The 24,494-nt window shown below is 41.1% G+C and overlaps 1 protein-coding gene across 1 annotated transcript; it reads left to right on the forward strand.

Moving 5' to 3' along the window:
• Positions 1 to 22,753, forward strand: NMRK1 (nicotinamide riboside kinase 1). Its single transcript, XM_075263495.1, has 9 exons — positions 1 to 54; positions 7,309 to 7,358; positions 10,203 to 10,293; positions 12,442 to 12,490; positions 13,961 to 14,114; positions 15,798 to 15,869; positions 17,656 to 17,762; positions 19,460 to 19,528; positions 21,807 to 22,753. The coding sequence occupies exons 2-9, from the start codon at positions 7,330 to 7,332 to the stop codon at positions 21,824 to 21,826; spliced, it is 591 nt and encodes a 196-aa protein (XP_075119596.1). The 5' UTR covers positions 1 to 54; positions 7,309 to 7,329; the 3' UTR covers positions 21,827 to 22,753.
• Positions 22,754 to 24,494: the final 1,741 nt, after the last annotated feature.

Raw genomic sequence — 24,494 nt, forward strand, 5'->3', positions numbered from 1 at the left:
GTGTACTTGTCCTTCCCACTGGCATTCAGCTGACAGAGAAGACACACACACAAGGTAAATAGCATGTTGTCACTTACTATAGTATGTTCTTCAGACCTTTCCAGCTGCATGCCGTGCATAATATAGTGTGTTACCAGTTACTGTGCCTTGTATACTTTCAGCTAAATTATGGACTAAGCTTGAGTTTGTTTTTTATCTATCTATCTATCTATCTATCTATCTATCTATCTATCTATCTATCCATTATCAATGGTCAGAGTATGCTAGCAATAGGACTGTTGCAGCAGTTTTCGAGCCACTGATCTACATAAAGTATTGAACTACATTGAACCAAAATCTCAGGCGCCAGATACAGAGTATGCATGGACTGGACATATCAGGATTGGAGAAAATAGTTTGTCAGAAACATTGATCCTATCTGATATAGGCATTCATTGGCCGTTGTCCAGGATATCTTATCTGATGTAAGCCAATAATCAAGAAGTGGAAAACCAGAGCTAAACACTAGCTTTTAGACACATAGATATCAATTCCTCTGAGTGTAGGTACATTTGGAAATGGTTTCTTTCGGGGGGCTTTCCATAGAGAACACGGTGCAACATATGCATCACAGTAGAGACAAAAAAAGAATCCATTTTTATTTTATTGCAAGTACACCAAACATGGTATATTTCACTTTCAGGGCCACATCTGTTTAAGCGTTTGGGACGCGAACCAGGGACGATGCAGGATATTCTGCAAAACTGATCCCTGGCCCCGAGGGCCTGCCAATGAGGCACTGAGCAACAATAACAAGAATAAGTAGATGATTAATAGAAGGTTGTCTGCAAACAATGTGCATTAGGCTCTGAAAATTCAACTGTCTAGTGAATATTGGTGGAGAGTGGACGTCCATGTCACATACCAAGTCAGATTGCAGTTCACTCTTACTCAGCTTCAGGGAACGCTAGGCTGAATTCTACTCAAATAAATATATATTGCTGCTGATATTATATATTTCAGTCTAAATCTAGAATATATATTTTTGCTTATCGAACTCTTATTTCATTTGGAACAAAAGACAGAGATAATTTTAGTGAGTCAGAGAACATAAACTGGGACCTGCTGACCTGGGATGAAAGTGTATCTGTAAAAGTTTCAGGGACTATCCTATGTCCTTCCCTTATAGAAATTGTGCATAGTCCTTGAGAAGCTCATTACCACATACATGGATGAAAGTAAACTGAACCCTATATATGTTGTCATTAGAAGTCTGGATATCTACAGTAGGAATGACCTTGTATCTAAACAACAGATTGCTAAGGGGTTTTCTCAAATCATCCTCCATGACACCACTTAGGTGTAATCAATTTTTATTAAAGATTTTGAATACAACAGTATAATAAACACAAACATGAAAAGCAAACAAATATAGAGGGGGACATCATATCCCAAATAACAACAAGTTCGCCACGTAGGGCCGTAACGCAAAACGAGAAGTAAGGAGAAAACCCCAACAGGGAATCAAAGCCTCATAAGAGACTGCAAATCAAAAAAGACAAAAAGGTGAGGACCAAGGCAGAGCCAGAAACAAGGGGTAGACAAAAGCAAAGGGCAAGACAACGTAAGGCAGAGGGCACAAACGCAAAGGGGCGGATTACAAAAGGCAGGGAGTGGACACACCAAGGGAGTCAGGAGAACAGGGCTGAAAACTTTGAAGATTCTTGAAACACCAACTACGGCTGCCAGAGGGTCTCGAACTTAGAGGAGTCAGGCAAATCCATTGCCACGAGGTACTCCATTCTACGTATAAGCAGGAGTTCCTTCAACCATTCTAACAGGGACGGAGGGATGGGGCTGCGCCAATAGCAGGGGATAACCGTTCTGGTGGCCGTGAGGAAGTGGCGCAAGAGATCGCCCTTAACACTGGAAAACCTACCAGGGAGGAGGGAGAGAAGAGCAATCTGCGGGGTAGGGGTCAGGATGCGACCAGACACTTTCCCATACAGGGAAAACACGGAAGACCAGAAAGGCTGGATCTCCCTACAATCCCACCAAATGTGGAGGAGGGAACCCTCCGCAATACCACAGCGCCAACAACGGTCAGAGACCAAGGGATAAATTTTGTGAAGAAGGGTGGGACAGCAATACCATCGGGTCACTAATTTGTAGTTTTTCTCCTGGGCACTACAAGGTAAAGGCAGTTTGTGAGAGAGGAGAAAGCAACGGTCCCATCAGCGGCAGACAGAGCGGCGCCCAAATCGGACTCCCAAGACCTAACATAAGGGGAGGGGGGGGCGGAAAAGGCAGCATTCAGCTAGGCGTCATACAAGAGGGGGGGGGAGCACCCCAGACAGCAGACTTTCCAAAGACGAGGGGGGGGGGGGAGGAGGGACGACAACGAGTAGCGGCGCCAGAAATCAGAAAGCTGGAGATATTCAAACCAAGAGAGGGTCGAATCCGGACAAGCTAGTTGAAGTTGGGCAAAAGGGGGGAGGGACCGCAGATGGATCCCAGACGGATATCATCCGATGCAGCCCAACTCAGGAAGCGGGGAGCGGAGACAGCTGGTGGGAACATGGGATTGTTGAACAGCGGACTAAGTGGGCCGGCGACCCTAGCAATGGCGGATGACCTGCAAAGGCTATCCCACACCGACAGGAAATGAGTAGCCAACTGGGAGGAGCGAATGGAGACAGGACGAAAATGAGAAGGAATCCAGGGGACGGAAGGGAGATAGGAGGAGGTTAGTTTCACTTCGAGGTAAACCCATTGTTTATCGCCACGTCTGTAGCACCAGTCTATAAGGCTGCACGGTAATAGAGGAAAAGGGATCTAAGAGCAGAGAAGAAACGTCCAGGGATCGGGAGCACTTGAAAGAGATAGAGGAAACGGGGAAGGACATCCATTTTCAGCACGTTTATACGACCGAAGCAGGACAGTCCTAGGGAGCCATAAGATCTCAAGTCGGAGGCGGTTTTCTCGAGGAGAGGGGAGTAATTCAGGTCCACCAGGTCCTTGGGGTTGGAAGGGACCTGGACCCCCAGGTATTTAATGGCATGGGACTGCCACCGGAAAGGAGACTTAGAAGAAAAGAGGGAGACTTCAGAGGGAGGGAGAGAGACATTAAGGGCTTCGCTCTTAGAGAGATTGACCTGGACGTTAGAGACCTCGCCGAACCGACGGAACTCGTCGAGGATTGCCGGGAGGGCTGGGTAACATAGAGCAATAAGTCGTCCGCGTAGAGGGCGGTCTTAATGGGATTCCCTGTGGGGTCTACCGAGGTTATGTCCGAACAAGCACGGATCTCCACTGCGAGATGTTCCATCACAATAGCAAAGAGAAGAGGGGAGAGGGGGCACCCCTGTCGAGTGCCGTTGCGGACCAAAAAGGGGGCTGAGATGATACCATTCTCACATACTCTGGCGGAGGTGTTCCCCTACAGCGCCAATACTTTGTGAAGGAAGATCGGGCCAACTCCAATCTGTTCCAGGGAAGCTCTCAAAAAGCCCCAGTGAACCCGGTCGAACGCCTTTTCCGCATCAACTGACAATAGACAAAGTGGAAGGGCGCGAGAGCGGGCCGTGTTTAATATGAGAAGCGTCTTATTCAGGTTATCACGGGCCTCGCGACCAGGGATAAAGCCGACTTGATCGGTGTGGATAAGGCGGGGCATCAGAGGGGAGAGACGGTTTGCGAGCATTTTAGCATACAATTTGATGTCCACGTTAAGAAGGGAGATCGGGCGAAAGTTTGAGCAGGAAGTGAGGTCTCTGCCTGGCTTAGGAATAACCGTGACAAGAGCTGAGAGGGATTGACGTGTAAAAGGGGCATCCGCACCCAAACTATTGAACATTCTACGTAAAGGGAGGGACAACTGGTCCTTGCACTTCTTATAAAAGCCTGCGCAGTAGGGCTCTGTTCGGCGAACTTCAGACGTCAGGCGTCCGACGTCCAGCCGAAGAAGGAAGAGAGGATGCAGAAGAAGACAGAGGCGGCGCTGGAGTCGGTTTTCGAGCAGCAGTGGGGACGCCCCCATTGCATCTCCTGCTCTGGGGGACGCCCCCATCGCTGCGAGAGAACTAATTAGCATACCGGTACAAACCGGTATTTCGAACGAATGGCGCGGCGGAGATCACTTCCAAAGGTAGGAGACGAATAGCCTTTCTAAAGGCTATTCCGACGTGTTACCTAGGAAAAAAAGTTTTTTAATGGTAGAATCCCTTTAAGTTGTTTTTTTTTCTCCAAATGTACAAATGTGATATACATAATTAAGGTATGTTGTTTATTAGGGCTAGTTCACACTGGGATCCGCATGAACACATTCCGCAACCAGATGCCGTTGCAGTGCACCAGCATCCCATTGCAGCTTTCTGCTAGGGACCAAATGCTGTCACGAGGCAGACGCCGCGGCTGAATCAACCGTGGTATCTGCCTGAAGAAAGGGCAACTCGCTTCTTTTTTCCGCCAGCGGGAACAAACCGCTAGCGCAGGGTTGAGCAATTAATTTTCCCATGGGGGCCGCAAAAGAAATTGAAACTATGCTAGAGGGCCTCGCTGCTGAAAATTTAGCCCCACCAACTTCTACGTTGACTCCGCCCATTCTCAATCATCTTTCCATGTGCCCCCACAAAATATAATCCTCCTACAGTCACCCGTACATTATATGTCCCCACAGTATAATGTTCCCTTCCAACTGCCCCACAGTATTAACCTTTTCGCTGCCAAGGGTCTCTGGAAATTTTGCACCTCCAGTAGCCAGAGCAATTTTCACAGTTTTGTGATGGACAAATCAAACCTAAATTGCAACATTAAAAAAGCATCCAAACCCCCCCCCCCCATACCTATATATTTTCTTAAAGTAGACACCTGCAGCATTGTCAGAATGCCACTTGGTACTGTATACGAACAGGCACCTTCATGCAATTTTGATTTAAAGTGAATGTTTTATGAAAAAATGCAAATAAATGTATATTAGCTGTTAAAAGCGGAAACCAAACAAAAAAATTAAATGCACCAAACCTCCTAAAAATAAGAGTTCAACATGTGCAGAGTTCATACATATCACTATGGCCTGAACCCGCATGCATGTGTCTTCAGAAAATCGCTAAAACACATATTTGCACCTAAAACTCATGTTCAATCTCACATTCATATAAAAAATACTTTTAAAATAATAGCTTATGGTGTATACAATGTGTAAATATACTATATCTACCGCAAACATCAACTACAACAAGAGCTCGGACTCCCAAAAACACGAATACAGAAGACAAGCAGGATTTTGCTGTTGTTCACTAATATGTTAAAAAGCTATACTGCACCTACCAAACTGTGACTGTGATACCAAAATCTAACTTTTTTCAGAGTACACAGCATACCGTATATAAAAACACAATTTAATAGTTTATATATACAACCACCACAATTTTTGCAGCAAACAGAGATTGCTAGCAAAAATTGCGCAAAAATTCAAATTTGCCACTAAAGTGCGGCTCAAGAAATCCCTTTCTGCAAACATAATGTACTGTCCATAAAACTGCAATATGTTAGGAGTTCATACATACCACACATGTATATATTTACAGGGGCAGGTGTTAAAGAATCGCCAAAATCGCAGAAATGCGCCATCCCATTTTGTGCATGCAAATTAAATAGGACTTTACATAAAAATGTTATTTTCCATCCCCCTATAACAATTTTAGCAATCTATCTGTTCATCTCTAGTGATAATCGTTATTACTATTATTTTAGCGTGTAACGGACATCACTAGAGACGTATTTTACTGTAGAAAGCTCAGGTATAGACAGGACAGGGATTGGGTGAAATGTAAACTTTATTTGCGACTTTATGTATATGTTGTGTAAGTGTTTGGTGCAACTTTTTTTTTTTTTGGCTCTGCGACCTGGACAATGGTAAACGTCTGGGTCACAGTGCCAACAAACTTCCTGGTTATGTTCAGGGGGTTTTACATAAGAATACCCCACTAGTAAAACTCAGGGGGGAATTACATTATAACTGTATGTGACAATCAGAGACAAATGTATAGTATACGCTCTGATTGGCAGGAGAAGGGTTAATAGGGAAAATAGAGTCCCTGCCACCCCCCTCCTGCTGTCACATACAAGTTATGCAGAGAGTGAGATCGTTTCTCTGTCTGTCTCTCTCTGCTGGGCTGCTTTTGTGTCCCTCTTCCTTTCTTTCACAGAGATCGCAAATTGCTTGCTTAGACAGGAGGGGGGGACACTTTGGAGCTCTATATCTTTGGATTTCATCAACATATCTTGATGCTTTCAATTGCATTTTAAAGAGAAGAATCTCTTCTTTAAAATGATATCAAGAACGCGATGATTGGATGTACAGTTTTGGAGCGATTCACTGTTGAAACACTGTCGGGAATTGAGATCTGCAGTCGGATCTCAATGCCAAATAGTGTTTTCAACAGTGAATCACTACAAAACTGTACATCCAATCATCGAGATCTTGATATCATTTTAAAGATGAGAGTCTCTTCTTTAAAATGCATTTTAAAGCATCAAGATATGTTGATGCAGTCCAGAGATATCGGCATTAGTAGGGAGGACATACTAAGTACGTCCTCCGCTACTGAAGTGCCACCTTGGGAGCACGTACAGTGTACGTGCCTGGCAGCGAAAGGGTTAAAGGGGCTCTATCACTGGGAAAAGTCATTTTTAACTAATCACATCCTTGCATAGGCTTTAGAAATGCTATTTCACACTTACCTTTAGTATGTAGATTGCCTCAGTGGTTTCTGAATAAGTCAGTTTTTATACATATGCTAATTAGACTGTTGCATGATACATCGTGCACTCCTCTCCTGTTGTTTCACGTGACCACTGAGGCCAATCATCGAAGGGCCAGCAATATCACTAACTGTAATATAACGAGTCCTCTTTCTGAGGCCACTGAAAGGCCTCAGCAGTCACGTGACCGCTGAGATCAATCAGCAGCTTCAACGGAACTCCGGAAGAGACCCGGAGCAGAAGGACAGGGACATGCGGGAGGACACTGGAGCATTGGGAACAGGTGAGTATGCTTTTTTAAAAAAATATTTTTCACTGCCCCTGGCTGATTTAAAAGTTGAAAAGGTTGGCCATTTTTTGCCTGGACAACCCCTTTAAACGAATATAAAAAATGTGATCTGAATAAATCTTTACCTGAACCAAAGCAGAGTTGGAATTTCAGATTGTTTATATTATGGTCTTTACTAAATATACAATTGCACTTTACAATTATATTATTTTCTTATTTTTAAGATGTCTTTAGGATATTTCTAAAATGATAAATTCTTTTATTTGTCAACACAGAAGTACAAAGAAAGGCAGATCATGACAACGTTCATTGTTGGAATTGGTGGGTAAGTGTTTTTCTAGAACATAGCAGATCATGTGCTCATGGTTATTACACTATACAGATGTAGCTTTCACCAAACAAATGTTTAACCCCTTCACACAAACATACCTTTTGCACCATGGCCCACTACACAAATTGAGTAGCATGGCTACTTTCATACAAAAGGAATGGCCAGTCACACTATCCAAATAGTGTGATTTGAAAGTTTGTTTGGCAAATGCTACATTTGTACACATGCTATAGTCTAAAAGTCAACTATACTGTATATTTGCCATTGTATTTTGATGAAGAATGGTTGTGGCAGGAAAGGGTTAAAATGTCTAGTCTAAGTTTATACCACTTTTCAGTTGGTTCACGTTGATTGAGAACTTTTTTAACACATTGCGCGTCCTGGTGCATTTAAGGCATGCCACCTTGGTTGAGAAGCCACAACCACATCTAGCTAATTGAAAATTTTAACCAAAGCTAGCTGTGCTGAGAAGTGCCAAAGATACGCCACAGTTATGCCAGTGTCCATTTGTAACCACAATAGTAAAACTGAGCCTAAGTCTTCTGTTCTTAAGGTTTGACAGAGTAGTCATCATTAAGCACTTATGTTGGATCATATCTTAGGGAACACAACTGCACCAATTTAATTTAATTTGCCGTCCCTGAAAAAAATTCTACATTTTGTGAACGCAATATACATCACTTGTTTAGCTCAATTTCAACCAAAAATCTGAGACATTTGGTGAACCTCTCTGAGCATTTTATATCAATAATAATCTTTATTAACTCCCTTCACATACAGTCCTATGAAAAAGTTTGGGCACCCCTATTAATCTTAATCATTTTTAGTTCTAAATATTTTAGTGTTTGCAGCAGCCATTTCAGTTTGATATATCTAATAACTGATGGACACAGTAATATTTCAGGATTGAAATGAGGTTTATTGTACTAACAGAAAATGCGCAATATGCATTAAACCAAAATTTGACCGGTGCAAAAATATGGGCACCTCAACAGAAAAGTGACATTAATATTTAGTACATCCTCCTTTTGCAAAGATAACAGCCTCTAGTCGCTTCCTGTAGCTTTTAATCAGTTCCTGGATCCTGGATGAAGGTATTTTGGACCATTTCTTTCTACAAAACAATTCAAGTTCAGTTAAGTTTGATGGTCGCCGAACATGGACAGCCCGCTCTCAAATGATCTGAAAACAAAGATTGTTCAACATAGTTGTTCAGGGGAAGGATACAAAACGTTGTCTCAGAGATTTAACCTGTCAGTTTCCACTGTGAGGAACATAGTAAGGAAATGGAAGACCACAGGGACAGTTCTTGTTAAGCCCAGAAGTGGCGGGCCAAGAAAAATATCAGAAAGGCAGAGAAGAAGAATGGTGAGAACAGTCAAGGACAATCCACAGACCACCTCCAAAGAGCTGCAGCATCATCTTGCTGCAGATGGTGTCACTGTGCATCGTCAACTATACAGCGCACTTTGCACAAATAGAAGCTGTATGGGAGAGTGATGAGAAAGAAGCCGTTTCTGCACGTACGCCACAAATAGAGTTGCCTGAGGTATGAAAAAGCACATTTGGACAAGGCAGCTTCATTTTGGAAACAAAAATTGAGTTGTTTGGTTATAAAAAAAAAGGCGTTATGCATGGCGTCCAAAAAGAAACAGTATTCCAAGAAAAACACTTGCTACCCACTGTAAAATTTGGTGGAGGTTCCATCATGCTTTGGGGCTGTGTGGCCAATGCCGGCACCGGGAATCTTGTTAAAGTTGAGAGTCGCATGGATTCCACTCAGTATCAGCAGATTCTTGAGAATAATGTTCAAGAATCAGTGACGAAGTTGAAGTTACGCCGGGGATGGATATTTCAGCAAGACAATGATCCAAAACACCGCTCCAAATCCTCAGGCATTCATGCAGAGGAACAATTACAATGTTCTGGAATGGCCATCCCAGTCCCCAGACCTGAATATCATTGAACATCTGTGGGATGATTTGAAGCGGGCTGTCCATGCTCGGCAACCATCTAACTTAACTGAACTTGAATTGTTTGTCCAAAATACCTTTATCCAGGATCCAGGAACTGATTAAAAGCTACAGGAAGCGACTAGAGGCTGTTATCTTTGCAAAAGGAGGATGTACTAAATATTAATGTCACTTTTCTGTTGAGGTGCCCATACTTTTGCACCGGTCAAATTTTGGTTTAATGCATATTGCGCATTTTCTGTTAGTACAATAAACCTCATTTCAATCCTGAAATATTACTGTGTCCATCAGTTATTAGATATATCAAACTGAAATGGCTGTTGCAAATACCAAAATATTTAGAACTAAAAATGATTAAGATTAATAGGGGTGCCCAAACTTTTTCATAGGACTGTATCTGCTTCAGTAGTATGGCAATGATAATAATTACTTTGGTGCTCCACATATAGCAAAATGATATAAAAATTTGATTCTAACGTTTTGTAAGAACAAGATTTTTTGGCAGTGTGTTAGTAGATTGGTGCAAGTTACACATCAAATACTTTACAACAGATCTCGTTGTAAAGTTTTTGATGTCTAACTTGCACAAATCTCATTCTTACAAGATATTCTAATAAAGTTTTGATATCATTTTGCTATATGTGGAGCACAGAAGTAATTATTATTATTATTGTAATGGAGGACTATTCCAGTACGTCTGGGGAATCAAAGGAGGTGTACATATCTTATTTTTATGATGTTGGGACTTTATGCACGGTGCCTGCTCAGAAGTTGAGCATGTGCCATAGCCATCAGATATCCACTGTTTTAGACAGTAAGAATTTTATCTATCTGGATTTAACGTATTTCATATTTATTTTGGTAGTGTGACAAATGGTGGAAAAACAACCCTTGCCAACCGTCTTCTGAAAATACTTCCCAACTGCAGTCTCATCAGCCAGGATTGCTATTTCAAGGTATCAATGACAATGATTATTTTTAGAAGACTAAAACTATGAACCACTGTGGACATTGGGGCATATTTATTTTTAACTCGTTTGCACTTTTTGGGTTCAGATCAATTTATTATTATGTGGCAAAACACAGATGCTTCTTGCACACTTGAAACTTTGTTGTTTAGAGGGTTAATGTCATGGTTATGTAGATGCCCGACAACCGTGGTACTGAATGGTGCTAGCACTACTACGGAAACGGGTTAGGTGAGCTGTCCCCAGTGCTACGACGGCTAACTAGGCCCTTCCTGAGGGTGTTGGTCAGCTGTACCTGAGCTAAGCTTGGTCCCAACAACCACTAGCTCTCTAAACGCAAAGATCTAGCAGACAGGTAGGATGAGAGCTGAAAGAAGCTACGGACTGGGAAACTAGAGGCGGTCACCCCTAGCGAAAGGATAAGTGCAGCAGCAAACAGCACAAGCTAGGATGGAACGTGCTGGCTGGAGAACTAATAGGTGCAGCACAACCACAAAACACACAACAGGAAATGAGGAGAGGAAGAGAGGAGTAGTGAGGAAAGGGTATCACAGGACAAGGGCAAAACAAACCTGAAACCCAAAACAGAAACTCACCAATACCAAACAGTGACAGACAGCAAGAAATGCAGGACATGGGTTCAGTAGGAATGTATGAGGGGAAAGCAGACTCTCACACAGAACAAAATTCACACCACTTCCAATTCAGCTCCAGAAGCCATACAACTCCAACTAAACTCTCCTTCTAGACTGGGCCAAGAATCTCAATCGGTATTCACGAAAACCGGTGAGGACTGAAGCCAGCAGTCAGCCTAATACAGACCCTGGAAAGAACTGATAGGTTGATGACAATTACACACACCTGAGCTCACATCCACCGGGACACAAAGCAAGCTCAAGTAGACACTGTGGCAGAGACCCAACCGCTATCCCAACAGCTCAGTGTCAAAAAGAATCGCCCAAAGAACCACAGGACAACGGTTCAAATCCCCAGACGAACACCCGTCAAAAGCACAACCATTTTATATATAACTCAGATCCTGTCAGTTAAGCAGTATTGACACGCTTATTAAAGTACAAAATATTGTTGTTGCGAAAAATAAACAATGCATTTCATATCACCAAAATACCTAAACCACGACTGTCAAGTTTACCAGCACTCTGGTACAAATATAATAAATTGATCTAACTTTAAAAATTACCAAGTGAGAGCATTACCAAAGAAAAAAAGAGAAACAATCTGTGACTCAAGCTGAGTTCATTGTAGATCTTCATTCAAGTCAAACAAAGTAACTTGGAGAAACTGATATCTCGAAGCTGTGAACTGAAGGGGCAAAGATAACCCTCCACAGGCCCTACTACCTTCTTGTCCCTATAATATCTATGAAGATACCAAAATGTGAACATTCCTATTGTAAACTGGGGAGATGAGGGCTGTAGTATTCCACATTTGGGTTATTGACAGGAAACCCATAAAAATACTTCCCCATTACTTGAATGGAACGGAGTTGCAATACCAGCCAAGCACAGCCACTACCAAAAGATAGTTGCCAACTGTCCTGGAAAATAGATGGGAAGGAACAACTGGTGAGTTCAGGTAACATTAACCTACAAAGTGGATGGCTTTTGGGCGCTTCCAGCTAGAAAAGGTGTATTCTCGGGTGAACTAAACTGTCCTGGGATTTTGTTGTCAACTGGGCGAAAATATGGCTGTGTGCCAGGTAAACAATGAAGGAGATCTCAGCAGCAGATTTCAGTCAGTAGATCATCAGGGGTGCTAAAAATCAGCCCCCCGCAGATATGATGGCCTACTCTACAGACATCCCCTTTAAAATAGGGGCTGTGGATCCCTTCTCTGGGGTATGGATCTGGTTACAACTGTTGATGTACCTCTAAATCTACTAAAGCTATTCTACTTCATTCTACTTCAGTCCAGATTGTATAGATAACAGTGTGTTTATCTCCTCCTAAGAACCTATATAATAAATGTGTGGGAAGCGATTTTCATCCTTCCTGCGTGCAGAAGTTCCCTATTGCTGGGGACCAGATTGTTTCATCTTAAATTTACTATAGTTTTTTTTTAAAAAAAACTGCCTTAAGAATAAATGTGTTGATCTTTTTATAACTTTGAATTCAGGCAGAGGCAGACGTTGCAACAGATGAAAGAGGATTTAAACAGTTTGATGGTAAGCACTTATGTTCTTACTATGTACGTATTCTATACCTATACCTATATATCATATATAAAATGGCTTTATGTTTATTCGTTATTGCTATGATCTAAGCAAGAATACTGTGTGACATTCACTAGTGAACAGATCCAATTGATCCGATCATTATTTGACCTATGTATCGTGAGTCTCTAAGTGGACCCCAATAAATGGCAGGAATGCTATTGTAAGGGAATTGCTAGGACCGCAATTCCCCAGTAACTGTTTGAACCCTGGGAGGGGACACAACAGACAGTGAGCGCTAAGCTGAAGCCCCCAACTTTCCCTTCCTATTGCCAGGCCCTATCCTACGTAATAGGCGGCAACCACGAAGACAGTCCCTCCCTGTATAGATGAGACACAAAACACAGACAAGACGGACAACAACAAAGAGAGGTCAGCTAGCCAAGGGTCAGTAATAGTCGAGCGATGCAGTACCGAATCGGAGTCCAAAGAATAGTCAGTGAGGCAAGCCAAAGGTCAAGGATAAGAAAGCAAGCAAAATAGTGACAGTACGGAGCGAGTATGCACAAGGAAATAGCAAGCATAGGTGTGAATGAGAACCAAGGTTAAATAGGGAGGAAGAACCCGCCCATGGAGTTAACAGGAAGGCAGCTGTCAATCACAGGGCAAGGCCAGATTAACCATTAGAGGAGCAGAGACAAACAAGGGCAGAAGACGGGTGTGGTGCAAATACAATCACAGCAGTAGAGCCATGTTCACACAGTGCGACCAAAAACTTTAAGCCATGAACCAAACTGCACACGCCTCCTGCGCCGCAGCACGCGAGCAGAGGGCAGTGCAGAGACCTGAACAGGCAGAGATGTTACAGCTATCCTAGCAAATGAAATTATCCATGCATCCATCATTTAAGCTATTATCGATCAAGGCAAACCCAGTCTAAATGTTATTAAATATGTTGGACTACATACTACTCAGTTTTTTTGCAATTTATGTCATTTTAACTTTTTTCTGCAATGCCAACAGCTGTTATTTTAAAGTCAAAATGGCAATATAAATGCAATATAGACAATTGTTTAAAGACTTATTATTTCCGAAGCAAACTGTACTAAATGGTGGTAATATTATTTACACAGTGTTTTTTTTCAATAACAGTATAGTGATATTGTTAAGTCAGATAATGTAGTAATGGTTGCCATCATGATATGATGATATTATTTGTGCCTCTGTTTTTGTCGTCTTTTTACGTGGCACTGCAGGGGAATACTGGAATAACACAGACCATGTCCTCCCCACATGCTTCTCTGACCCAAATGAAGCAAAAGACAGCCTTGTAATGTATAGTTTCCTTTTAGCTGTATAGGATATCAGTAGCTAGAACAATAAATATATGTATTGTAGTCGTCCAGAGGGTAATGATTTACATGAGATTTTTTGTAAATAGCATGAGTAATGCTAATGTATCATATTTCTCTATCTTTGCAGTGCTTGAAGCCTTAGAAATGGAAGCAATGATGTCAGATGTACTTTCATGGATAAAACAGCATAAAGGAACTAAACAACCAAAAACATTGCAAGAAAAATGTGAAACATCTGTACACTTTTTGATAATTGAAGGCTTTCTCCTTTACCACTACAAGTAAGTTTTACTCGATAGTAATCCTAAATACATGACACATTATTTTTATTTTGTGATATTTTTAATGGGAGTATTTAATGAGAAATTACATACATAAAGAATTGTTTTTATAGCATGTCTATTTTTGGAAATGAGCACGGCAGAGCAGTGTATGGCAGCTAGTCTCCAGCCAGCAGTTTATAACTACAATTTCAGATACATCACACAGAAGGGCAAACAGCTAAAGCTGCAGAATAAAAATCATACAATGACCAGAAAATGTTATTTTTCATGTTATACCTATATATCATCTTATTCTAAAAAGTAAAATGAAACAGCAAGTATGCTTTAAACTAAAAATGTAAACTTTTCGGTTTTCACACTGAATATTATAGCAGACACAATACATTGGTATTTCCTTTTTTTCTAAAGCTCACTTTACAGTATCGCTGTGTAGACTGTTATAACATAGGCAGATCCATCTCATTATTAGTGTGAAAATGAAGTTCCTGTTGTGCACCACATACCAATTGCCCAGTTCTCACAAGGGTTTGTGGTCAACTCTCATGGTAACTGGTTCTCAGGCTTCCAACAGGTTCAACACTATCCTTCAGAAGCAACAGACTTGACTCTGGAACTACTCTGCACAGATAGATCACCAGACCAGATTCCCACCCAACATGACTACAAGGCATTCAAAGACTGTACACTGAGCATTGCCAAAGGGACAATGCCTGCTCCACATACAGTGAGTGCAACCACCTTTTGGAGAGCCATTGTGCTGCCCCCTTTTCAGAAAATACCAGACTGAAGTAGATTTAATTAATCAAACACACAAAATATAGCAAATATACAATTCAAGTGACAGTGTAACATCAGACAGTAAGACAATGAGAATATTCAGTGAAATAAACCTCATGAATTACACAAAAATATGCACATAGAACAAGTCAATATACAGAACAGTTATGCAGGCCAATCTCTGATAAGGACCTAAGCAAGTCTACAAAATTGTGTGTACTGAACTAATATTTTTTGGAATGCGTGATTAAGTAAGGAGACTGCTTTGAGTCCATACACACTGAAATATGGGATGTTTGTTTAATACTGGCATAATATGTCATAATTGTTTTCAATATCCTTTTAGGCCACAGATTACTATAAATAAATAGAAAAATAATGTTTGTGATGTATGGCAAGGATGTTACCGTATATACTCGAGTATAAGCCTAGTTTTTCAGCACAGTTTTTGTGCTGAAAAAGCCCCCCTCGGCTTATACTCGAGTCAAGCAAAAAAAAAAAAAAAAATGGGGGGGGGGGGGTTTGCAGCCAGCCACAATAGTAGTAGAATCTCCCATAAAATAGTGAAAACAAAAAAAGAATACCCTATATTAAGCCAGGCTGAATTCCAAGTGGGGAAAAAAAAACCTAGTCCTCAGGCTCATGGAAGGGGCAGACAGACAACCAAAAGACCCCCTCCCCTTTCCCAGCACCCAGCAACTACTGCACCCAAAAACTTTTTAATTTTTGACATTTTCCAGTAGCTGCTGCATTTCCCCCCTTCAGCTTATACTCGAGTCAATAAGTTTTCCCAGTTTTTTGTGGTAAAATTAGGGGCCTTGGCTTATATTCGGGTCGGCTTATACTCAAGTATATACGGTAATGGTTTTATACATGTAAATAAACTATGGCTTATTGTTTTAGGCCTTTGGATGAAGTGTTTGACTACAGGTATTTTCTAACTGTTCCATATGAAGAATGTAAAAAGAGGAGAAGGTATGCACATGAGTAGATGACCATCGTCATATTTACTGTCAAGTTAAAGTTTGCTATATCTGAACCTCCACACAATAATGTTCTGATATGTGTTATGGTAGCCAAACACATTAGACAGAATTTCTGTAGGTGGCAACCATTGAATGATATAGGCATACGCATTTTAGTTCATCTTGCCAATCAAAGTCTTTTAGAATGGTCATTTCCATTGACACCAGACAAAGGACAAATAATTTTTCTGGAAACATTCTTTGAAGGAAAGAATGATCTTGCATAAGATCTTTCATTTAGCGGATGAAAATTTCACACACAAATGACTTCTTCCCATACAATGATGGTGTGTCATTGATCAGCTCAAATGATCATTTATTATTAACATTATCCCGATGAACGCTTAGTATGGTTAAATTGTCCATTTTTAGCAGCTTAAGTCTGTGTATGGACATCTATATAAACATCAACAACGACTTATTTCTCATGAGAAATGAAAAGCTGTATTAACCGCATCAGGAAGTGTTTTCTATTATCTCACGACTGAGAACTCACTGATATTATAGTAATTACATGCCACAGATCGCGGTACACATTAGCTGTTCTGAAAATTCCTTATCAATATCCCATGCTCCAGTCTCTCAAACATGCATGTCTGTTTCTGTGGACAAGGGCAGTCATCTCATTTTATGGAGTAGTAATAGCAAATGCTGAAAATAAATTCCATCTGAGACATCAGTAGTTCCTTCTAAATCCACCATTCATGGTTGTCTTTTAAAAGTGAAAATATAAAGAACGTTTCCCAATTTTTATAAAACCTTTGATAGTAAAACATCAAATGGTAAACATAATAATTCGCTCATCAGAAAGATGAGGCCCTCCCTCCTCCTTCTGGGCCTAAGCATTGTTTAAAGGGGTTTCCGAGATGAGAAAAACATCGCATGTGTTCACAGGTTGTGAGTGGTATTAAAGAGGACTCTTCATCACTTGGGGCACATGCGGTTTTATACCCGCTAGAAAGCCAATAGTGCGCTGAATTCAGCGCACTGTCGGCTTTCACAATCTGTGCCCCAGGTGAAGAGCTATTGGTGCCGTTACCGTAGCTCTTCACTGTCAGAAGGGTGTTCCTGACAGTCAGTCAGGAACGCCCTTCCTCACAGCAGCGCCTATAGTGCTGTACTGTGAAAGTGGTGAAGAACGCGTTAGGTGATGCTCCTCTGATTTTGGTGCAGTTGGACAGGGAATAACTTGCTTATCTGTGGTTGTCTGATCGCTAGGACCCTTGATTTTTTTCTGCAAAGTTTTACAATAGTATAAAATAACAAAGCAAGCAATACTCAACTTACTGATGACCCCCTGCTCCCGTGCTGCTGTTTCAGGGTTCACCAACAGTCTCTATATTTTGGTCTCCAGCAACAATGACCAGGTCACTGTGGCAGCCAGTGATTGCCAGTATTAGTCACAAGTCTGTGTTGAAATGCATGGAGGCCAGCATACAGAGTCCAATGAGGGATCTGGGAAGTGGTTGCATAGGAGCAGTGTGGGATCAGTATTACTGAGTATTACTAAATTTGTTATGTACCACTGTAAGCATTTTTGAAAACTTTACTAATGTAACCAGCATATCTAAGATTTAAAACAATGAAACTGGAGCCAAAAGGGAATTATAGGAGGTAGTACTCTTCTTGCTCTCTTGACTGGTTTAGTATTGGTAAAATAAAAAAAATCTGCGACAGAATAATATGTGCCATTGCTAAACCTTATTGGAAAGTAATAAATGTGTGGTTTAAAACAGCACACGGGTTTATGACCCCCCAGATCCTCCAGGATATTTTGATGGACATGTGTGGCCCATGTATATAAAGCACAAAGAAGAAATGGACAATCTTCAAAAGCAAATAGGTACTAGATGTGTATATGCATGTATGTTGTTTGGACTATAAGATCATTTTCAGTAACCTGTAGCTTGAATTCTAATTATTACACTTTTCCAAGCATTATATGTTTATATGTTATTGTACTATAAAGGTTGGGAAAACTTTGGATTAATTTATCCATAAGAACAGTATTCTATGTAAGGACTCTGGGTATTGTGGGGAAGTTAGTTCGGTAGAAGTAGTGGTGCGGACCCAAACAGTCAAGACAGAGACACAAAATGTGCCGCAAACTGATTTATTTAAAAAAATAAAATAAACCTTGATTTCAGGCACAAAATGAGCAAAACAAAATACAGCCTTACCTTCAGGCAAAAACAAAATAAAAAACCTGCTTGTCTGAGCAACTAACTAAACAGCAATGTTAACTATATGTGTGGCTTACTACCAGCCACATCAAACAAATAAGCACAACTTTGTCTCACCAGACTCAGTGTTAAAGGACAGAACCATACACCTCCTTTCACTCCATGGATCTGCATTGGAATGCAGAATCTGCAGCCTTTTTCTGGTCCAGTAATGAACTAAGGACCCACGCCTGGAGCTGAGGCCTACTCCAGATCAACCTTGGACTACACATAAGTTAAAAACCTGGGGGAGATATAGTGAGATTCCAGCACCCTGCCTGTCACCTTCTGACAGTATTTAACATAAGTAGTGAACAGTTACCACAATTTACTAACCCTAGTGACAGGAACTCAATGTTGACACTGCCTGCAGCATGAAGATATGCACAATGTAGAATTCCTGGTTCACTGTTTATTAAATCATATAGTTCTTAGGCTAAAATAGTGGCACAGTTATATTGTGTTATCTCTACTGATTTCTCCGCTATGTGTGTTCATATAGGATTACATGTTTACAACCATAGCTCCAAACTCTCAAAAAACTAAAAATTCAGGTATATCTAAAGTTAAAATATCCTCCTACTCTGCAATATAAGAATTACAGGGATCAAGAAAACAGAGATTTGGGGAGCTGAAGAACAACCTTGAAAAGCTTGTGGTAAACAGAAAATCTATTTTCCTGTTCTAAGTTGGCCATACACTTTAGATAGCTCCCATATAAGTGCTTTAAATGTATGAAAACCTGCATCCATACACTGCACCAGTTATTGCTTTCCATTACAAACTCTGGAATAGTGAAGCAGCCTATATTTTTTCTAATTTTGAATATATGCCAAAAAGCAGAAACTTGTCACATCAGCAGGTACTTTAGAGACTCAGTTTATTGCCCCAGATATTTCTATACTATAGTTGTTGGTGCCTGGGTTTACAAAACAAAATGCTATATTCCCCCGTGACAATTCTCCATGTGACAACATCAAACACATGGAGAACTGCACAAGAAAAACAATGGTGTGCTCATTTTTAACGTAGCTTTATTCATTATCGAGTTATTGACACGTTTGTGACATGGAGCAAAGACAGTAACCCACTTAAGGATGTGCTCAAAGTACTGTCCATTGTGTTGAATTGTCAACGCATCAATGGCTCCAGAGGTAGAAGTCCAAGGGAGTGAGATCTGGAGACCTTGGTTGTATCCATATCTGAGTGTATCCATACTTATGGCCCACCCTGTACATTACGGGTTACCTTAATAATGCATGGTAGTATGAATCATACCACCAGCTTGTGTGATAAGTTTTCTTCTTACCTTTCTTAGTTTTCTTAGATGGCACAAAACCCATAGAGGACATTTTCTGCCATGTGTATTCTGAAATTAAAAGAATTGGTAAGTTATATTTTAGTATTTATTGTAATGTTAACGTAAGTCCTACAACCATTCACATGTTGCAGTCTTGCAGAAAATGTGCATCATTTTCACATGAAGACATCTTACTAGGATGATTTTCCCCCCTTTGTTTACAGCCATTGATAATGTAATGTAGAACTTCACTTTACATGTCATTTAATTTCAATGTTTGGTACCAAAATGTTCAAATCTTTTGAAGTCGGTGCCCATCTGACCTAGCTTATAATTCACAGCAGTCAGGTTTGGCAGAGGGGTGCCGATTTCATGTTTTATTATAAGACCCATAACTACATTACTATACAAATGCAGCAACGTTTAAAGGCGTGCACCATTATTTACAGAAAAGGTGGCTGTAAAACAAAAACAAAATGTATACTCACCTTTCCCCAGTGCTTCCTTATGCGGTCTCAGTCCCCCCAGTCCTCTCACTTGCTGGGACTGGTTGTGCTGGAAGCGATCAATCAGTGGTCTCTGGTAAGGAACTGGTGATGTCACTCAAATTCTTCACTAGTTCCTGACCAGAGAACACGTATTGGTCTAAGTGGCCATGTGAACCAACTCCCTTCAGACTCAACAAACCCTTACATATGAGGGGAAAGGGGACCAGGGCCTAATAACAGAGCTGTGGGGGCAGTTGAGCATGCTTTTTGTTTTGTTCAGCAGCCCCTGACTTTACTGTAATTCATGGACAACCCTTTGAACCTTACATTTAACACTTTACATACCACAATGGCAGTAAACTTTAACCTGACATTTTGATAATGTGATGTGTTCGATATAGATCTAGAGCTAAATATACTATTGCATATTGGAGTTTTTGAATGTGGCATTTGGGCAGCACATTGCATTTCGTTGCAAATGCTATTTCAAAAGAGAGAGTCACCATATGTGCTTTTAGTCTCTATTACAGTGTATGCGAGCTACAGCAACAAGTGCCTGGCTGATTTTCCATAGCTCCCATTCACTAAAATAAAGGGTGAAAAGCATGCATGATCACCACCTGCTGCAGATGGTGATACAGGATCTTGGGCATTGGACTATTAGGTTTTGAGGAGTCTTAAAAGGGCCGTACCTATCAATCATTATGGCAGATCTGATCAATGTGCCTTAAATGTGTATAGGCTAATAACACAGTATATTAACACAACTATGGTGATCATCAGCTGTATTTTTTCATAGCACCATCAGCACCATTGTGGCATACTTTTTTTTTTTTCACAATCCATGAAACAGAGTATGCTGTACATCAGTAATGTGAATAGAAGCTAAGAGGAAAATAAACAGTTCTGAACATGGGACCTGAAGATATTACTAAAAAGCACTGTACAGTTCCATACACACCTCTCTAAGGGCTCATTCACATCTGCGCCCCGGTCTCCGTTCATGCAGGTGTCCGTTTCCTGCACAAAACTGGGCAGGAGACAGAAACCTGCCGGCATCTTTTCAACCCATTCATTTGAATGGGTTTGAACAGTGTCCGTCCGTGAGCGCCAATGAGCATTTTATTCTCTCTGCGGCAAAACCGTTTTTTTTTTAAACCGGACACAGAGACGGACATGCAGTACCTCTGTGTCCGGTTTAAAAAAAAAACGGTTTTGCCACGGAGAGCATAAAATGCTCACCGGTGTTCATGGCCGGACTCGGCATGACAGAAGACGGAAACCTGAGAACGGAGCCCCGAACGCTGGTGTGAACCCAGTGTAACTTTCATACATAAACTGCTCCATGTGTTTATTGAGCTCCATGTTTATTGAGCAGTGTGTGTAAACGTCAGAGATGGAAAAGAGTAAGTAAGGGCTGTAGGTGGGGCAGGATGAGGCCATTGGACTGATCATACTTTCCACACTCCTTCTCATACCTTACTACAATGCATTGCTGTGTTAAAAGATGTCTCCATTCATATAGCTATATGTGGGTCATAATTTCAGATTGCAGAAGCCATGGCTGGGGCAGGAAATGCAGCTGTCACACAAACTGTGTTTCCAGGCCTTGGCATGGCTGTGTAGTGTAGCATTACTCTTCGTACAATGTACAATTCTGCAACTTTTTTATCTATTTTATTCTTCTATGGTTTGTTTTTTTGCTTGTGGGAAGAACAAAGCATTGCACAGACTGGATGCATATGTACAGTAGGAAATAGTCAGCTCTGCTCAGCTTTTTAGCTGTTGGATGTAATAAGGATGTTCCTGTTCACTGACCTCAAGCCTTTCAGATACTGCGATTATAAGATGTTGACAATGCTTTATTTTGTTTTAAGCTCTAAACTCACCATCCTAAGGAGTTTCTGAGAAACTGAAGATGAACAGAAAGTATGGACCAAAAGACACAAAGAAGCGAGTATACAGATAAGGAAGAAGCACAATGGTTTATTTACTTCTACAAAGAAACCTTTGTTGTATGGTTTTTCAGTTACATGAAGGTTGCACATAAAACTCTGTCATGTCTTGTTTATGTGTACTCCTCAAAATATATTTTCATTTAGAACTTAAGGAAAAGAAAAGTTGCACACATTGATCTTAGAGTTTGTACGATCTCCCTGTGTTTGCATGGGATTTTTCCAGGGACTCCGGTTTCCTCCCACATGCCAAAAATATACTTATTGGTAAAATGGTTTCCTGTAAAACAACTGACCCCTGTATGGAAGCCACTAACTATAATCCTACACCACAACGCTCCCTATGATTTGAGTCCCTACGAGACAAGCACATTACAAATGTTTGCCATTGTGGTACCAAATCAATCCAATACAACAGTGCAACAGTGGTACAGCCAAGCATTGGCTTTAATAAAATAAACTGGCTGCTGCATGTGGAATAAAATACTGGTAAAAAAAAAGTATGATACATCTTTCTTCTTTAATTTCCTTGCCCCAGTCTATGGTCTCTTCCTGTTCTGTGCTGGCAGGTACCTGCTTCAGACAACCATTGACTGCCGTGGTCGGGTATAGTATGTACAGACATGTTAAACTGTCACATACAGCACATCACTGTTGAAAGGGGTTATCCCGCTATGGACACTTATGCGTAAGCGCCATTTTTAAGGAGGTCTTGGAGGAACCTTCAGTCCCCCCTGCTTCTGATCATTGGGGGACTCCGCTATCGGGCCCCAGCAATTGGTCACTTATTCCCTATCCTGTCCATAATGAGACAACACTCCTCAAGCAATGTAAGGACAAACTGACGGAAAACCACAAACCGGCATTGTTGAAGAGGTAATTGAATCTAAAAGGTGAGTGTGTAGGAGACAAGGCATCTAGCCTCTGCAGCCCTGCTCAGTAATACTGAGCTTGCTGACTATAGTTAAAGGAGATCTATCAGCAAAATCATGCTGATAGAGCCCCACATATGCGTGAATAGCCTTTAAAAAGGCTATTCAGGCACCGTAAATGCTATATTAAACTACCCCCCCTTCCCCGTTTTAAAATAATACCCTAAAAAAGAATGTGATAAACTTACCCATCATGCACGGTGGGCGGGCATTCCGGGTCCGCCGTCTTCTTCATCCGCGCTGCCTCTTCCTGCGATGTCCTCGGGTCCCGTCTTCCTCCAGCGCTCGCGAACTGACATTGCTAAAAAAAAATGGCCTGGGTCCATGCGCAGTAGCCGTAGTAGAAGCAGCATGCTACTGCGCATGCGCCCAGGCCATTTTTTTTTAGCAATGTCAGTTCTCGAGAGCCGTAGGAAGTCGGGACCCGAGGACATCGCAGGAAGAGGAGGCGTGGATGAAGAAGACGGCGGACACTGAATGCCCGCCTACTGTGCACGATGGGTAAGTTTATCACATTCTTTTTTAGGGTATTATTTTAAAACGGGGGGGCGGGGGAGTTTAATGTAACATTTACGGTGCCTGAATAGCCTTTTTAAAGGCTATTCACGCATATGTGGGGCTCTATCAGCATGATTTTGCTGATAGAGCCCCTTTAAGGCTAAAGCCACACATTATGAAAATGCAGATTTGGCCATTGTAGGCATGCAGCAAGGAAAAAAAAACTGCATTCTACAGTCTCAGTAAAGTGAATAAGATTTATTTTTTTCTTTGTAATACACATGATATACTGAACTATCTTCATCAGATCTAGAGAAGTGAATGCAGCAGTGGTCCCTCATGCATACTATTGTTTCACAAAGGGAAATCGGGGATTCCCATTCTCTTGATATCACTGGGGACTCCATTGGTAAGAACTCCAGGAATCAGACACTTGTTCTGTGGACAGGGGATAAACGTTATTTGTGGGAAATCCGTTTTAGTAAAAATGGTTATTCCTTTTGAGCTAATAAAGGAAATGAAAAGGTAAGCCACTTACCAGTGGGTAACAGTATGATCTTTGTGTTTGCTGAGGCCCATGAAAATTACATGTGGGACAAAAATGCAATACTTCCCGCAATAACATCAAATCCATATGCAGAAAAAGTAATTCTATCATGGATAATATGTTGTTTGTATATTACACATGTTGTTTGGATCATAAAAAGATATGTAAACATTCATCCATCCAAATAAGAAGATTTACTGGATTATAACCTTTACTGGAGACAGCTTCCATAGACTCCTGACTTTAGGGACTGTTGAGTATACTGATGATTTCCAATAACAAGTAGCCAGTGGGCCAGAAATTACACAGTCAGTATAATGTTCAGCATTAGAAAAAGCTCCATTAGATCGGTGCCATTCACATAGCCAGATAGATCTCAGGGTTTAGGCAAATATACTTTTATTTCTTTGTGCACATAAAAAAAAGTATTTGCAGCTCACAATGAGCTCCTTGTAAGTTTAAAAGCACAACACATATAAAACAGGGTGGATACAAAGTAAATATACCTTCTTGGATAAACAGGGTGGTACAAAGAGAAGGGAGCCAGTATAGTGTTTCTTTATCCAATGGCTGCTATGTGCACAATGTTGTTTTTGACAGGTTTACAAGACCTCCTGTACAGTTGTTAATAAG

Source organism: Leptodactylus fuscus, chromosome 1 (genome assembly GCF_031893055.1).
Source record: "Leptodactylus fuscus isolate aLepFus1 chromosome 1, aLepFus1.hap2, whole genome shotgun sequence".
Lineage (NCBI taxonomy): Eukaryota > Metazoa > Chordata > Amphibia > Anura > Leptodactylidae > Leptodactylus > Leptodactylus fuscus.